Source organism: Canis aureus, chromosome 27, assembly GCF_053574225.1.
Source record: "Canis aureus isolate CA01 chromosome 27, VMU_Caureus_v.1.0, whole genome shotgun sequence".
NCBI lineage: Eukaryota > Metazoa > Chordata > Mammalia > Carnivora > Canidae > Canis > Canis aureus.
The window spans coordinates 13,532,992-13,551,448 of NC_135637.1; the positions used below are offsets into that span (position 1 = coordinate 13,532,992).

At 41.5% G+C, this 18,457-nt stretch overlaps 1 protein-coding gene across 2 annotated transcripts in view; it reads left to right on the top strand.

Annotated features, from left to right (window-relative positions):
- The first annotated feature begins 1,209 nt into the window (after positions 1-1,209).
- PTPN11 (protein tyrosine phosphatase non-receptor type 11) overlaps positions 1,210-18,457 on the top strand; it is an 82,581-nt gene continuing 65,333 nt past the window's right edge. Inside the window, exon 1 of one of the 2 annotated variants that reach the window (XM_077875715.1) lies at positions 1,210-1,437. In XM_077875715.1, coding sequence (XP_077731841.1) covers positions 1,424-1,437 — 14 coding nt within the window. In that variant the 5' untranslated portion in view covers positions 1,210-1,423. The remainder of the gene's footprint in view (positions 1,438-18,457) is intronic. The other variant, XM_077875716.1, reaches the window with a different exon arrangement.

Below are 18,457 nucleotides of genomic sequence, written 5' to 3' on the forward strand. Positions count from 1 at the left end.
TCTCTCTCAGGAAAAAAAAAAAAGGCCTTAGATCATCTCTATGGTGTTCTCACTTCATCTCCTACTGCTCTTCCTTCACCCCTTCCACCTCCACCTGTGCTCCAGCCAGAGACCTCTTCATAATTTTTGGGATACAGGAGGCAGCCTCCTGCCTTAGGGCTTTTGCACTTGCCTCTCCCTAGGCCTGAAATGCTATTCACCAGTTACCACCACCGACTGCTCCAGGATCAGATCTATACTCCAATTGTCCTCCTCAGTGAATTCTTACACTACGAAGGCAATAATATAGCAGCGACTGGATGGCACAGTGGGTTAAGCTGCAGACTCTCGGTTTGGGCTCACGTCCAGATCTCGGGGTCTGGAGGTTGAGCCAGGGTGGAGCCCCTCCCAGAGCCCACCACTCAGTCAGTACTGGAGTCGGCTTGAGATTCTCTCTCTCCTTCTTCCCCTCCTCCTTGTGCTCTCTCTCTCTCAGATAAATTAAAAAAGTAATAATATGGAGGGGTGTGGAGAAACGACAAGAAAGGAAGATGGAAGTACAGTATTGTCTTCAGTATTTTAGCAGGGATTTCTGTTTTTTTCAGTTCACTACAGTACTCCCATAGTTGTGTGGGGTTCTTTCTTTCTTTCTTTTTTTTTTTTTTTTGTATCCCCATCGTTTAAAACAGTGCCTAAAAGAGAGAAAACCTTCAACAGATGTTTACTTATAATGGTAATCCAGGTGACAATCGCAAAGCACTTATTCAATAGGGCAGGCCTAGCTGTAAGCATTTTGCATATTTAGTCTTCCCAATAATCCCACGGCAAGAATACAGCTCCTCTCTTCGTCTTCCAGAAACGAAGAAATGGCGAACCCTGAAGCTCAGAGGCTCGGCCACTGTGAGGTTAGACAGCCGAGCAGCGAGCGGAGCGGCGATTTGTGGAATGAAATGAATGAAATTCGATTTGGCAATCGGGGCGGGGATGGAAATTGACAGGGTGGAGCGGCCGCGAGGGGCTCGCGCACGTGCGCACGCTTGGGAGGGCGCCGCGCGCCCCGCAGCCCAGGCGCACGGGCGGGGGAGGGTGCTCGGCCGGCTGCGTCGCGGCGGAGACTCCGCGGGGCCGCCGCGCTGCCACTACCCGCCGCCGCTCAGTCCCAGGCCCACGGAGAGCAGGAAGTGGCGGCGGGCGTCGCGCGGGGTGACGTCACGGCGGCGCCGGCGGGGATAGGCGGGGGAGGAGGAGGAGCGAACCGGGCTTGGGGGGCGGCTGCACAGTCTGCGGGATCCCCAGGCCTGGAGGGGGGTCTGCGCGCGGCCGGCTGGCTCTACCCCCGCGTCCGGTCCCGAGCGGGCCTCCCTCGGGCCAGCCCGATGTGACCGGGCCCAGAGCAGCCTGAGCAAGGAGCGGGTCCGTCGCGGAGCCGGAGGGCGGGAGGAACATGACATCGCGGAGGTGAGGAGCCCCGAGGGCCCGGCCCGGGCCTCGGCCCCGGCCCCCGCCGCCTCCGATTAGCCCCGCCCGGGAGGGGGCGCCCCGGCCGGGCTTCGGGCGACGTCCCGGGGGTCGCGGGGGCCGGCTCCCTCCCAACTTGTCGCCCTCCCGGGGTCGGGGGCCCGGCACCGCCGCGCCCCCACCTCTCGGGTCCCCATTCATTTCCTGCCTCCCCGAGTTCCGGCTCTCGCAGCCCTGGGGATGCCCGTCGGGACCGGGGCAGGTAGAGCCGCCCGGGGAACCGCGGACGCCAGCGGCCCGGCTCGGCGCCGCATTCCTGACCCATTGCCTCATGAGAATTGCCTCATGGTGATTCCGAAATAACCCCGCTCGCTGGGGGAGGCTCCTCGCCCCGGGACGCGGGAGGGGAGAGGAGGGAGTTTCGCAGGCCGGGTCCCCGACGGTCGAGCCGCTCTGGGTCACTCGGTCTCTCGCTTGCCTTTGGGGGCTTCACTCAGGAACTTGACCCCTTTCTGTGGCTCTTTGCACCTCCCCCCCCACCCCTCACGTGCCAGAAATGGAAAAACTGACTGTATCTGCTGCTATTAGAAGTATTTCCTTCCTCCGCGGTCTTCGCTTTGGGAGATGGGAGGGAAGGGAGCTGTATCTCTAGTTAGTTGATCCTTAACCACAGCTTGGAAAGTCAGGTACCATTAACTGCCTCCGTTTTACGGATGTGGAAACTGAGGCTCAGAAGTTACATGCTAGTAAATGTCAGGATTTGCACCCAAGAATCAGAAGGAGGATTAGTGAATTGATGAGATCCTTTGGAAGTTCGGGGTGGTAATGACACTTCTAATAGCTAACGTTTATTTAGCTCTTACTGTAAGCCAAACATCTTTAATCCTCCTTATAACCTTAAGAGAAGAGAAATTATTCCTCTTATTATTATTACTATTATCCTGGTTCTAAAGATGAGTAAACTGGGATCCCTGGGTGGCGCAGCGGTTTAGCGCCTGCCTTTGGCCCAGGGCGTGATCCTGGAGACCCGGGATCGAGTCCCACGTCGGGCTCCCCGCATGGAGCCTGCTTCTCCCTCTGCCTGTGTCTCTGCCTCTCTCTCTCTCTCTCTCTCTCTCTCTCTCTGTGACTATCATAAATAAATAAAAATTAAAAAAATGCCAATGTCTTAAAAAACAAAGAAAGGCTGAGAAACTCTAAAAAAAAAAATAAAGATGAGTAAACTGATTTTCAGAAGTTAGGCAGCTAGCTCGAAGCCACTCAACCAATTAGTGGTGGAGCCAGGATCTCCCCCCCTCCCCTTTTAATCACCATGTTGCTATTATTATTATTTTATAACTGTTGTTAATCGTTTGTAAGCCTTATTTTGTTGTTGAACTGTAGTGTGACCTATTGTTTTCAGATAATGATCTTGTTATTTTGTTTTTTGTTTTTTGTTTTTTTTTTGATCTTGTTATTTTGTATTGCCACTCTTTATATACGATTCACACATAAGATCCATTGTTTGGCCTTTTCCTTTATTGTCTTGTTATGGTCACTGTCATAGACATTTGAAAAACGATTTCAAGCTGTTGGGGTTATTTGAATGAGAGAATTTTTAAAATATTAGGAATGCCTTTTCAAAATACACCTGCACGTTACTCATTCGTGGAATGAAAAGGGGGAGAGAAAAGAAAACCAAGAACTCTTAGGAAATTGAGCGATTTGGACAGGTCTGTTGGCAAGTGCTTACAGATCTGGGTAATATATAACTTTATTTCAACAGGACAGTGTATAGCCTCAAATGTTCTAATGTTTTAGGGAGCTTTTAAATAAAACAGTTGTCTGTTCTCTAATCTGTCAAATAGTCATTGAACCTTTTGTTACTTGTGTCTGCTCTTCCAGACAAGTAAGGATCTGCTTCTTTAGGAGACAAAAAGACTGGGGGTTGGGGGTGGGGAAGGGGCCGGGTAGTAATAGACCCTACATTGTCCAGCTTGTTAGTGTAGAAGTGGAGAACTAGGGGTATAGCCAAAGCTGTAAGTGGCAAAGATCATTCCTTTTCTTTGGCCCTCCTATATTATTGAAAGGAAATGTGTGCCACCTTAAAAGTCAGCTTGTAAACATAATGCTTATAATTGGGAATTCTTTATTCTATTTTCAGATTGCAGGTCTGTTTTATTTTTGACCAGCTTTATTGAGGTAGAAATGACACACAATAGATTGCATATATTTCAGTGTGCAATTTGTTTTTCTGACACATGCATAATCCTCACGAAACCGTCTATCATAGTCAAGATAATGAACATATCCATCATCCCTTATGATACTTCCTTATGTCCTTTTTAATCCTTTCCTTGTCAGATGACCACTGCTCTGCTTTCTGTCACTACACATTAATTTGCAATTCCTAGAAATTTTATATATAAATGGAATTTTATGTTTGGTTTCTTATGCTCAGCATAATTATGTTGAGATTCATCATGTTGTAGTGCATATCAAAAAGTTCATTTCTTTGGGCAGCCGGGGTGGCTCAGCGGTTTAGCGCCGCCTTCGGCCCAGGGTGTGATCCTGGAGACCCAGGGTCGAGTCCCACGTTGGGCTCCCTGCATGGAGTCTGCCTCTCCCTCTGCCTGGGTCTCCGTCTCTCCCTCTGTGTGTCTCTCATGAATAAATAAATAAAATCTTAAAAAAAAAAGTTCATTTTTTTTTTTTTTTATTGCTTGGTAATACTCCATCGTATGGCTGTACTACAAACTACCGTTTGTTTATCTGTCCACCTGTTGATGGACATTTGGGATGTTGTGGAGTTTGGCTATCACAAAGCTGCTGTGAATGTTTGTGCACAAGAAGTATTTACTAAAATACCTTTTGGGGGGAATGGCTGGATCATACAGTCAATGTACATTTAACTTTTTCAGGAATTGCCAAACTGTTTTCCAAAGTGGTTATACCATTTACATTCCCACCAGTAGCATGTGAGTTATAGTTACTCCACATCTTGGCAACACTTGGTATGGTCAGTTTTTAAATTGTAGCCATTTTAGTGGGTGTGTCACGGTACCTCATAGGGTTTTTTTTTTTTTTTTCCTTAAGATTTTTTATTTCATTTATTTGAGAGAGAGAAAGCAAGCAAGCAAGCATGAGTGATGAGAAGAGGAGCAGAGGGAGAAGCAGACTCCTCATTGAGTAGGGAGCTGGATCTTAGGACCCTGAGATGATGACCTGAGCTGAAGGCAGATACTTAGCCGAGTGAGCCAGCTAGGTGCCCCTCATTGTAGTTTTTTTTTGTTTTGTTTTTTTAAGATTTTATTTATTCATGAGAGAGAGAGAGAAGCAGAAGGAGAAGCAGGCTCCATGCAGGGAGCTTGATGTGGGACTTGATCCCAGGACTCCAGGATCACACCCTGGGCCAAAGGCAGGTGCCAAACTGCTGAGCCACCCAGGAATCCCCTCATTGTAGTTTTAATTCGTATTTTCTTTGGTGACTGATGATATTGATTATCTTTTCTTCTTCTTTTTTTTTTTAAAGATTTTATTTATTTATTCATGAGAGTCACAGATTGAGAGAGAGAGAGAGACAGAGAGAGAAAGAGAAAGCGCCAGAGACACAGGCAGAGGAAGAAGCAGGCTCCCTGCAGGTTGCCCTATGTGGGACTTGATCCTGGGACTCCAGGATCATGCCGTGGCTGGAAGGCAGGCACCAAACTGCTGAGCCACCCAGGGATCCCCTTGATCATCTTTTCTTATGCTTATTTGCCATCTGTATATTTTCTTTGGTGACACGTCTATTTGATAAAATATTTTCCTTTAGTTTTTTTAGTTAAGATTAAAAAATTCTTTATTCTGGATATAAGTCCTTTATCAGAATTGTAAATATTTTCTCTTGATCTGTGGCTTGTCTTTTTATCCTTTTCTTTTTAAAGGATTTATTTATTTATTTATTTATTTATTTGAGAGCACAAGCTGGGGGGAAGGGAGAGAGAGAATCTCAAGCAGACTCCTCTCTGAGCATGGAGCCAGACTTGAGGCTCCATCCCAGGACCCTGAGGTCATGACCTGAGCCAAAGGCAGATACTTAACTGACTGAGCTACTGAGGTGTCTCTCTCTCTCTTTTTTTTAAAGATTTATTTACTTATTTGAGAGAGTGAACGAGAGAGTGAGCATAAGTGGGGAGAAGGGCAGAGGGAGAGGAACAGAATCCTCAAGCAGATTCTCCAGACCTCTATGAGGAAAGAGCCCCTGACATGGGGCTCGATCCCAGGACCCTGTGATCATGAACCTGAGCTGAAACCAAGAGTCAGATGCTCTACCGACTGAGTCCCATTGTCTTTTCATCATTTTAACAGTGTCTTTTGAAGAACAGAGGTTTTTAATTTTGATGAAGCCCAGTTTATCAATTTTTATTTTTGTTTAATTTTTAAGATTTTAGGGATCCCTGGGTGGCGCAGTGGTTTAGCTCCTGCCTTTGGCTCAGGGCGTGATCCTGGAGACCCAGGATCGAATCCCACGTCGGGCTCCCGGTGCATGGAGCCTGCTTCTCCCTCTGCCTATGTCTCTGCCTCTCTCTCTCTCTCTCTCTCTCTGTGACTATCATAAATAAATAAAATAAAAAAAAAGACATAAAAAAAAGTTTAGAAAAAAAAATTTTAAAGATTTTATTTTTAAGTAATCTCTACACCCAATATGAGGCTTGAACTTACAACCCAGAGATCAAGAGCCATAGGCTCTGCTGACTGAGCCAGCTGGGCACCCGTCAGTGGTTTTTGTTTTTGTTTTTAATGGATCATGCTAAGGAATCTTTGCTTAACCCAAGGCCTCAAATGTTTTCTCAAAGGCTTTAGGTTTATGATACATTTTGAGTTGATTTTTGTATGTGGTGAGGTGTGGAGATACATATGTATGTGCACATATACATATATATGGTTTTGCATATAGATATCCAGTTTTGGCACTGTTTGTTGAAAAGACTGCCTCTTTTGAATTTGCACCTTTGTAGAAAATCTGTTGTCCATTTATATGTGGGTCTGTTTCTGGACTTCATTCTGTTTTATTGATCTATTTATCTGTCCATATGCCAATAACACATGGTCTTGATTATTGTTTTATTATAAGGCTTGAGATCAGTGGTTAGTCTTCCAGCTTTGTTCTTCTCTTTCAGTTTTTTTTTTTTTTTTTTTAACTTCTGTATTCAATCAAATAGTTCTTGAACCAGGCAGGATAAAGCAGTAAGATTGGCAAAGATATTATTCTTTTGGTTGAGAGAGAAAGAAGAGAAAAACATGAATGAAGATTGCAATTTCAGGTAGTAATAGCTGCTGGGAGAAAAAAACAAAGCAAGTGTGGATAATGTTAGTTTGACAAGTTTAATAATGATCTCTCTGAGGAGGTGAGGATAGGAGTTGACTCCTGAGTGACCAGTATTCTCAATTTTGTTTTGCTTAATTATCAAAATAATTTTTTTCCGTGTGTTTAGGATTTAGATTTTGTATGCATTTAGTAATTAAAATGTAAGTATATTCAGTATGCTGATAATTCTTAAAGTCATAAGTAGGGAAATGAAGGCAGTGAACAGTGATAGACTTTCTTCCACCCCCCCCACCCCCCCGCCCCGGGTGATTTAGCGTTGGTAGTACCGTTTATAGATTTTGAGGTTGCTTGCGTGCCCCACTCTGCCTTGCTCAGCTGACAAAACTGCCTGTATTCTCCAGGCCTTCTTTCAGCATATGGCAGGTCCTTTACATTTGCTTTGTTCTTCTGAAAGATGATGTATGGTGACTTGAACTGAGAGGAGGAGAAGATTTAGCTTGTTCTCAGACTCCAGGCTTTTGGTTTATCTGTCGCAGGTCAAGTACATTTTGTCCCAGGCTCTCCCTGGTGGCCATGCTGGTTTATCTCCTGTGGGAGTAAATAAACTTGCCTTGCTGAAAAATAGCAGTCCTGTGCCTTTCCAGTTGCGACTGAGATGTCTTTATTAATGTTGTGTCCCGATATAAGCTCAGAGTTTTGGCCAGAGCTGCTCAAAGCGGGGACACTGCTAAGATTACTTACCCTTCTTGCACATGGTCAGCACAGAGACTGTTGGAGGCACACAAGATCCTGAAAAAGCAGAGCCAACTCTTTTTTGTGATTGTTACTAGTGGGCCTCAGTGTACTTTGTTAGGCAGCTACAGAACAATAGGATACTTATTCTTCCTTCTCTTTGGGAAACAGCACTGGCCTTCCAGCATTGACGTTTCTAAGGCAAGGTGGGACACTGCCTTACCTATAAGGCAAGGTGAATGCTCATGCTCTATGGGAGCTGTGGACTGCAGCCAAGGCTTTGAGACCCTTAACTGAAATTCAAACTCCCTAGATGGCAGTTCATTCATCACTGAGTTTTGGAGGGTTGTGTGCATTTTGCAGACTTACATGTCCTGTGGTCTTGACAACACTGATATGTGGATACTATTTATGGTTGCAAGAACACTGAATTCAGAGAGGGAGAAAGACTTGTGTGCCAGCATCAGATGCATTTGATAAAAGTAGTACCAAATTGAAATAGAAATTTATCAGTATAGAGATGCCTGGGTAGCTCAGTGGTTGAGTGTCTGCTTTTGGGTCAGGTCTGTGATCCTGGAGTCCCGGGATTGAGTCCCACATCGGGCTCCCTGCAGGGAGCCTGCTTCTCCCTCTGCCTATGTCTCTGCCTCTGTCTCTCATGAATAAATACATAAAATCTAAAAAAAAAAAGAAATTTATCAGTATAGAATATTCTGTTTAGAACACATGTACATGCATACCCATGATATATACATATATATGCGCTATATATGTCTGTCTATACACACATATGTTATACAGACATACACTATGTTTCTTTTTTCTTTTTTTTTCCATACAGTATGTTTCTTATAAAGGTAATGGATTCTAGATCCAAGTCTTTATCATCCCATGGAGCCATTCTAACGAAACATTGATCCACTCACTCAAGAACTATTTATTGTGGAATTACTGTGTGCCAGGTGCTGTGCTAGGCGCCGAGTATTCAGGTGTTAGGAAAAGAGCAAGTGTGGAAGTGCTGATGTGCGGAAGTTCTTTAAGCACTTTAAGAGCTGAAGGGAGCACATTGGGGACACTGGGGAGGTAGGTGGAGACTGGACCACACAGGAACTTGTAAGGTCTTCACTGGTCATGTGGAGCATGGAGAGAAGTTTGGATTGTATTTTAAGAGCAGCATAAAGCCATAGAAAGTTGTGATCAGGGGAGTGGCAGGAGGTGGTCAGTTTAAAAATATCCTTCTGGCTACTGTGAAGGAAGGATTGTAGGGGACATGAGTGGACTCAGGGTGAGCAGACAAGTGAGAGAGAGGCTTTGAATTAGGGTAGAAGCTGTTTGTGCAAAGACTTTTGGAGGCAGTTTGCTTTCATTGTCTTGTCATCAGAGCCATGATGCTGACCACTGAAACTCTGAGAAGATACAAAGACAGAGCTATCTACTACCTTTAAAAAACTTCCTTCACAAAAAAAAAAAAAAACAACAACACAACAAACTTCCTTCACAACTTTTTTCTAGTTCCCATTACTTAGACTGCTTGCCCCTATTGACTACCCTTTCTTCATAACTTTTTTTTCCTTTCTTCATAACTTATCCTTTTCCTATAGGATATTAAAATTTAATTAGAAAAGATGAATATTCCTATAATCTGCAGAAAGTACCAAACTGTAAACTTTCTCCCCAAGGACAAAGATAATTTTTTTTTTTTTTTTTTTTTGAGCAGCTGGTAAGAAAGAATACCCAATGTCATTTTATATTTAGTTGAGAAACTGAAATTAGACTTTGGATTCCTAGTTTAAATTCTCTTCTTAGCATGGCAGCCTTGAATAAGAATAAGTTCCTGAAATTATAAGCCTGCTTGACTGTTTCCCCACACCCCTGGGGGAAGAGGGTGCAGTAGATAAAACAAAATATTCAGCATCATTGTATTTTCTTTTTGGTTCATCAGCATTTTTTTTTTTTTTTTTTTTTTTTTAAGATTCACTTGACATAAATAAGTTCCTAGCTTGGGAGAGCTAAGCCTTTGCAGAATCTGTGTTCACTGACGGGGAGGGGTGGGTGGTGGGGTGGTGGGTGGTGTCTAGATTTCTGGTGTGATTTCCCAGCAAATTATATGGGTTTGTAAACTCTCCTGCAGGCTGAGATTCTGTCTTTTGTTTCTTCAGACTCACTCGGGCTCATGTGTTTTAGGCATTGATTTGTGGCTCTTTCTCACAAGTGGTGGTAGTGATGTGTATGTATGTGTGCATATGCACACACGCTTTCAGCTCTTTCGAAGAGATGGGTGGTACCTGCCTGGACCATGTATAACCCAAGATCCTTACTAAATGATAATGCCAGAGGATGGTCAGTTAGAAGTTGTCAGGGGCCAGCAGGTTTGCAGGTATTAGAATTAGCAAAAAGGGAAGACTTTTTCTCCCCCACCGTGTGACTTTTTCTCTACTTCCCTCTTATATTTTATCCTACCTGTTTCTTTATCCTTCTCCCAAATTCATTCAGCCAACAGCCATTTATCAAATACCTACTATATACATGGGAGGACTGGGAATTTATCTGTTTCTTCTCATCTTGTCTGGATCCATGGTATTAATCACTTTGTTGATATACTAAAATGGAGTTCTACTAATTTGCCTTTACCCATCTTTTTAGGTAATATAAATGTATTTAACATTTCTTTCTTCTCTTCTCTTCTCTTCTCTTCTCTTCTCTTCTCTTCTCTTCTCTTCTCTTCCCCCCTTCCTCCCTCCCTCCCTCCCTCTTTCTTTCTTTCTTTCTTTCTTTCTTTCTTTCTTTCTTTTCTTTCTTTTCTTTCTTTTCTTCTTTCTTTCCTCTACTGTTTACATTCACACCAGGTAGGAGATGGGGCCAGGCTTTGAGATGTGTAGCCTCAATGCCTAATATTACAATTGTTCATAATCCTTGAGGCTAGCCCCATAATATTATTTCTACTAGTTCTACTCTTTGTCTTTACCTTCACTAAGATCTAAGGGACTGAGTGAATTCTAACTTCTTATTAGTGATAAGCATGCTGCATATCACGAATTGTCAGTGTTTGAAGACAAATATTAAATATAAGTGGAAAAGTTTTCAGTGCTTACCAGTGCTTTTTGGAAAAAATAGCTAAGGAAGAAGAGTTTAAAGTAAATCAAAGCTCAAGTAGATAGATTATGGACTAGAACTTCTAATTTCTAATTATATGCTCTTTGAAATAATATAGAGACAGCCCCTGAACCCTGAAGTTAAGTTTATTAAAAGGCAGTGTAACATAAATGATACATATGTCAAAATGACCTATGTGATACTGACATAATTATGCATGAGAAGAATCTTTCTTGCTGTCTTCCACCAGTAATAATGATGATAACAAAGGTGATAGCCAATGTTTATTAAGCTCTTGCTCTGTCCGGCCTTTGTGCTAAATGCTCGTTACTGTTTCCCCTGTAAACATCACCCTCCTCTGTTCATTCTTAATAACATGATAGGTATAATGGTAAGTTGTAAAGGAGATAATAGAGTTTATTTAATAAAGGGGTAAAGAGCCCACCACTGGCCTATCTCCTGTTGCCAATCTACCTGACGGGTAGGGTGGTGTTTACCAGGCTTCACCTTCAATAATGGAAGTCACTTTTATATTGTCTTTTGCACCCTCAGCATCAGCAGGATAATCTATGTAAGCATTATTTCTGTGAAACATGCAAAGGTGAGAACATGTGGTTGCAATAGGATAATGGTCACAGTAAGACAAAGTGTGGGTTTAGATCCTGCTTTAGAAACTTTTAGAAATAAATAGCAGAATGTAATGATTACATTGGCACATGGCATTCAGTAAATGTTTTTTTGTTTTTTTTTAATTTTTTTTTTTTTTATTTATGATAGTCACACACAGAGAGAGAGAGAGGCAGAGACACAGGCAGAGGGAGAAGCAGGCTCCATGCACCGGGAGCCCGACGTGGGATTCGATCCCGGGTCTCCAGGATCGCGCCCTGGGCCAAAGGCAGGCGCTAAACCGCTGCGCCACCCAGGGATCCCGCATTCAGTAAATGTTGCGGTAATTTTAATCAGCCATGATATGTGATAGCCAATACTACATTATTTTGTCCTTGGTATCAGAGCTGGTTCACAATTGCTGAAAAAAGGCATTTGCAATAAACATGGAGAGATCTTTTTTATTTCATAATTTGTAACTTCTCATTCAAATATATAATATTGGTAGTGAAACTATAAATATGTTGTCTTTCTGTCCCCATATTCTCTCTCCAAGTAAGTTCTCATCTTTGTTTTACTTAGTTTCTTTTCCCTGTCATCCCTTTTTCGTACCTTATATAGCCAGCTTCAGGAGTAAGGATGGATAACTTAACTGATGATGTGAGTCATGCTGGTGACTTTAGCAAAATTTTCAGAAAATTTTAAAATAATTTTTATCTTTTACTTGGGATTTGTTTCAATCTTCAAGAAAAGTTACAAGAATAAGAATATTGCAAAGAATATGCAAGTGGATGGAATACCATTTAGCCAGACTCACTACTGTTAACTTTGCATCCCATTTGTTTTATTTTATTATTTTTTCCCATTTTTTTAAAGATTTATTTATTTATGATAGACAGAGAGAGAGAGAGAGAGAGAGAGGCAGAGACACAGGAGGAGGGAGAAAGAGGCTCCATGCCAGAAGCCTGATGCAGGACTCGATCCCGGGACTCCAGGATCACGCCTTGGGCCAAAGGCAGGCGCTAAACCACTGAGCCACCCAGGGATCCCTATTTTTTTCCCCATTTGTTTTATATTCTGTGTGTGTGTGTGTGTGTGTGTGTGTGTAAGTACACATATATAATATTTTATAATTTTCCCCCCAAACATTTGAGTGTAAGTTACGTAGATCATAGCCTTTTGCCCTTAAATATTTCAGTGTATATTTTCTTTTCTTTTTTTTAAATTATTTACTTATTTATTCATGAGAGACACAGAGAGAGGGGCAGAGACATAGGCAGGGAGAAGTAGGCTCAATGGGAAGCTCAATGTGGAACTTGATCCCAGAACCCCAGAATCAACAACCTGAGCTGAAGGCAGATGCTCAACCACTGAGCCACCCAGGCATCCCCAGAAAAGAAAATATTATACAAAAGAGAAAGTGGACAAATTCTGCACCAGGCAGTCACTGATGATGATTAACGTCATTAATGGACATTGTGTGCCTCCAGATATAATACCTAAAGTAGGACACAATATCACCTACATAGCACTCAGGTTGAAATCTAATACTGATGAATTAGACAAATCCAAAATGAGAAATCTTAATTTTGAAAGGGGAAGGGGGGTGTATTTTTCCCAAAAATCACTTACCATAAATGACAAAAGCCTTAGAAATATTCTGGATTTAAGAGATCTAACAACTAAATACAACTAGATCCTGTACTAGAAGAGAAAAAAAAATCCTATAAAGGACATGATTGGGCCAACTGGCACAGTAGAATACAACAGGCTTGACAAAGGATTATTAGAGATGGTAAAATTACTACAGTTAAAACATTTAAAAGATAGCTTTATTCTTAGAAAATATACACTGATGGGGTACCTGGGGCACAGATCAAAGCTGGGTAAATTACTGTAAAGGTGCCAATGTGGTAACAGATGAAGAGGAGTAGACTAAGAGAGTTCTTTCCCCAGTGGTATTAACTTAGTTAGGGGGCCTTTGCCAGCTGACACTTGTGTCTCTTCCGATAGCCTCTTGTGACACCATCAGTGACCTATGTCTATGGGGAACTGTGGGTGTGGGAGAGCAGTGACAGGCATCCCTCCTTCCCCCCATGGCTGCTTTCGTCCTTCCCTTTTAGCCACAAGTACGAAGGGAATCATGTGTTAGCCCCTTTGTGTGGAGTATGACACACATTGGTACAGCAGCAGACGGGTTCTCTCCCTTGTGAACTGCCAGTCCCGTCTTTAACTTGGTGATTGGAGGAATATGTGATTAGATTTCATGATATCACCCAAGGGATACTCAGTGTGCTGTGAAAAGATGGGATGGGAACATCTGACCAGAGAAAAACACATGCAAAGGCCACATGGGGCATATTTGAGGAAAACAGAGAAGTCACCAGAATAAGAGAGTCAGGTTGGGGGTGCCTGGGTGGCTCAGTCATTTAAGCATCTGACTCTTAATTTTGACTCAGATCATGATCTTGGGGTCATGGCTCTGTGCTCGGTGAGGAGTCTGCTTAAGATGCTCTCTCTTCTCTCCCAGTGTTCCTTCCACTGAGTGTGAATATATTCTCTCTGTCTTTCTCTCATAGATAAATAAATCTTAAAAAAGAGAGAGAGAGAATTAGCTTGGGGCACACCTCGCAGGCTCCTGTAAAAATCTATGCCTTTATTGTAATTATTATTATTTTATTATTATTATTATTATTATTTAATTTTATTTTTTATTTATTTATTTTTAATTATTTTATTTTTCTAAAAAGGAAATTCCTGGTTCCAAAGATGAAACTCAAAGGACTGGTTCTGTGCTAAGCATTTTATGTGTATTAATTTATTTCTATCTTACAACAGTGCTGTAAGTGAAGTTTTTTAAAGCCTAGTGAGAAGCCCAGAAATCATAAAGGAAAAATCTCATAAGTTTAACCATGCCAAGATGAATTTCTATGGAAAAAGAATACCACAAACAGAGTGAGAGGTACCAAAAGCTAAGACAAATATTTGCTACACATATAATGAAGGATCTTTTTTTCTGGTTATAACAAGAGCTCCTGTAAGTCAGTAAGAAAAAGAAATGCAGGAGAAAATGAGCAATGACAAACTGACAACTCACAGAAAAGGAGGAAAAAAGGGGCTTTGAAAACATCAAAAAGTGCTTAGTGTTACAAGGAAATGCAAACTAGAATGGTACTTTTTCCATGAATCAGATCAACAAAGATGAAAAAATTCGGTAATATATGTAGTATTGGTAAAAGTGAGAGAAAACAGGGGCTTTCACACTCATTTCATGGGGGTCAAAACTGATACCTTCTTTTGAGTGCAGCTGGGGAGATTTGTCAAAGTGAAAGACAAACTCTTGTCAAAGCAGTTTTCTGAAAATTTAATTTATGGGTGTGCTTGAAAAAGTGTCTAATGATAATTGTAAAGGATATGTTCTGCTGCATTGTTTTTTTTTTTTTTTTTTTAGATTTTATTTATTTATTCATAGAGCCAGAGAGAGAGAGAGAGAGGCAGAGACACAGGCAGAGGGAGAAGCAGGCATCATACATAGAGCCCGATGCGGGACTCGATCCAGGGTCTCCAGGATCACGCCCGGGGCTGCAGGCGGCGCTAAACCGCTATGCCACTGGGGATGCCCTTGTTTTGTTTTTTTAAAGATTTATTTATTTGAGAGAGTGCGTGTGTGCGAGTGAGGAGGGGAGCAGAGGAGAGGGAGAATCTCAAGCAGGGCTCCCCACTGAGTATGCAGCCCAAGGTGGGGCTGTCTTACAACCCTGAGATCATAACCTAAGCGGAAAGCAAAAGTTGGATGTGTAACCAACTGAGCCACCCGGGTCCCCTTCTGCTGTATTTTTTTTTTCCCCCTCTGCTGTATTATTTGTAGTAACAAAAGCGAGGCATAATATAAATGTCCTATAACAGGGATTAAATTCTTGGGCATGTATTCATGATGGAATATTGTGCAGTCATTAAAAAGAATGTACAGCTATAGAAGGATCTTCAAATTGTAAGTGAAAAAAATTGAGGTGTAGATCAAGAGAATTCCATGTGTGTGTGTTTGTGGAGGCAGTAGTGTATTTGCACACATATATATGTTACTGTGCCATTTTACAGATGAGTTAACAGTGAGATGAAATCATTAGCCACAGTCACACAAAGCTGGGATGTGAACCAGAGCCATCTCACTGCAGGCCATATTCCTACCCATAAGGCTTTGTCACCATGTGCCAGTGGTTCCCAGCTTTTTCACCCAGGCAGTTTCCTTTTTTTTTTTTTTTTAACCATAAACCCAATATTCTGAAAAAAAATTATTTCCAAATCTGTATTTATCATATAACAATTGGCTTTCCCATTTCTTTTTCTTTTTTGGTAGAAGGCAGTATATATATGCCACTCTGTTTCAGAGTACCACACCAAGTAATATAATTGTTTTGCAGCCAAAAGCAAAAGGAATTTGACATTTTAATTAGTTTATGTAGGTAGACAAATTGAGGGTTAATGTAGGATTTCTAAGATATGTTTTGAAAAGTTTATAAATATATCTGGAAGCCTCTGATAGTTCTTTTTGTTTCCATAGGGCTATGGAAACAGGTGGACTCAGGTGGGAACCAGAGAGCAAAGAAACGGGGCAAGATTTAAAAAAAAATTGATTAGGGACACCTGGGTGGCTCAGTGGTTGAGCAGCTGCCTTTGGCTCAAGGTGTGATCCCGGGTTCTGGGGATCTGGTCCCGCATTGGGCTTATGGCAGAGAGCCTGCTTCTCCCTCTCCCTATGTCTCTGCCTCTCCCTGTGTGCCTGTCATGAATAAATAAATAAAAATTGGATAGATAAGTAATTGGACTGAATGCAGAAGTATGGGATGCTGGAAAGATAGGTATGTAAATTGAGGTTGAATTCTCCTTGGGTGAAATTCTGGTTTAGTCTTTTGACAAGCTCTCAGAGGGAGAAAAAAGCAAACTAATATTTTTTCCTTTTGATCTCAACCCTGTGATTTTTTTCCATAGGCCAATCAGAGTAATGGTTAGATTCCCCATAAAACACTAGTGAGATGGTATAGGAAAAATATAAAACAAAATGAGTTTCAGTTAATGTAAACAACAGGAATGTTAATAGACCATGTCTGCATTCTTGCTTTTTCTGATTATTTATCTGAGCAACCTTATGTTTATTACAGTTGTCAATAATAATATCTAACATTTAGTACCTTGTGTGCAACAACACTTGGACAACTAAGCATCTCAAACTTAACACGTACCAAATCTAACCCTTGATTTTCCTCTCTCCAGATTTACACAAATGTTGTATGAATACTACAACTTCTGTTTACTTTTTACCCAGATTTAGCAGCTAACATTGTACCACATTTGCCTCCCCCCTGTATATATATATACATGCTGTATGTATAACTTCATTCTGAACCGTTTGAGAGTAAGTTCCAGACATGATGTCTTGTTACTCTAAAATACTTCTGTGCCTATTTCCTAAAAACAAAGACAGAGACATAATTACAGTACTCTTGTCAAAATCAGGAAATTTACATTACAATGGGATTAGCATCAAATTCTTACCTCCTTCTGGTCAATGATATGATCCAGAAAGAACCATGCAGTGTATTACTTGTGTCCTGTGACTCGCCTGAAATCTGGAAAGTTCTTTGGACGCCCCCCTCATTCACAGTTTTGACATTTTTGAAGAGTATGTGCCAGTTAGTTTATAGAATGTCACTCATTTGGAGTTTGTCTAATGTTCCTCCTAATTAGATTAGGTGATGTATTTTTGACAGGAATATCACAGAAATGGCACTTGTTCTCAGTGACGTCAGGAGGCATATGATGCCAGTTTAATCCATTACTGATGATGTTAACTTTTCTCAGTTGGTTAAGGTAGTATCTGTCAAGTTCTCCACTGTGAGGTTCATGAGTGTTTTTTATTTGTTAATTAACAAGTAATTAATAAGCATTTTGTTGGGGGTACTTTGAGTTGCTGTAAATACTGTCCTTCCTGCAGTGATTCTACTGCAAAGAGCTTTCCCTTTGTCCCCAAGTATTTTTTTAAAATTGTGATTAAATATATGCAACATAAAATTTATCATTTTAACCATTTCTTTTTTTTTCATTTTAACCATTTCTAAGTGGCATTTTTAAAAAGATTTATTTTATTTATTTATTTTTAAAATTTTATTTATTTATTTATGAGCGACAGAGAGAGAGAGAGAGAGAGAGAGAGAGAGAGAAGGGCAGAGACACAGGCAGAGGGAGCCTGACGTGGGACTCGATCCTGGGTCTCCAGGATCACACCCTGGGCTGCAGGCGGTGCTAAACTGCTTTGCCACTGGGGCTGCCCTCTAAGTGGCATTAAGAACATTCACACTGTGGTACAACCATCACCCCAGTTCATCTCCAGAACGTTTTCATCTTCCCAACTGAAACTCTGTACCCGTCAAATAATAACTCTCCATTCCCTCCTCCCCCAAGTTCCTGGCAACCACCATTGTTTTCTGTCTATGAATTTGGCTGCTCTGGCTACCTTCTATAGAGGTAGAACCATATAGTATTTGTTCTTTTGTGACTGGTGTATTTCACTCAGCATAATATCTTAAATGTTCATCTGTGTTGTAGCATGTGACAGAATTTTTAACCTTTTAAGGCTGAGTAACATTCCATTGATACATATAATGATACTTTGTTTATTCATTCATTCACTGATGAATACTTGGGTTGCTACCACCATTTGGCTGTTGTGAGTAATGCTACTATATGAACATGGGTATACAACTATCTGAGTCCCTGCTTTTACTTCTTTTGGGGTATATACCCAGAAGTGGAATTTCTGTATCACATGGTTATTCTGTGCTTAATTTTTTGAGGAAGCTTAATTAGTTGAAAATAAAATTAATATCTGCATGGACTCTTGGTTTCCTATTTTATTCAATGGTCTACTATCTATCAATATCATTGTTTATTTTGAGGTACAAATTGTCTCTAATTTGGCAGGCAGGAGTCTCTTAGGCTGGCTCCTCTATTCTTTTGACATGTCCTCTTTGGAGCTGGGTCCTGTGGCACAGTGAGGTGTTCCAAGATCATCTTACCTTTAGTGCCACAGACCTGGAATCAGCTTTTTCTCCAAGGAACCTAGTTCCTTTTGTTGGAGAATGGTTTTTAGAAACCATACTAATAGTGCTGGTTATGCTGATGGCTACTGGGATGTCATTGCTTCAGAGTCCTTTTAGAAGAGAGAGCTAGGAAGATAAGTCTGTATATGAGCCTGCACATATGCACACAGACATGCACAAACATAGATGTACATCTATATTT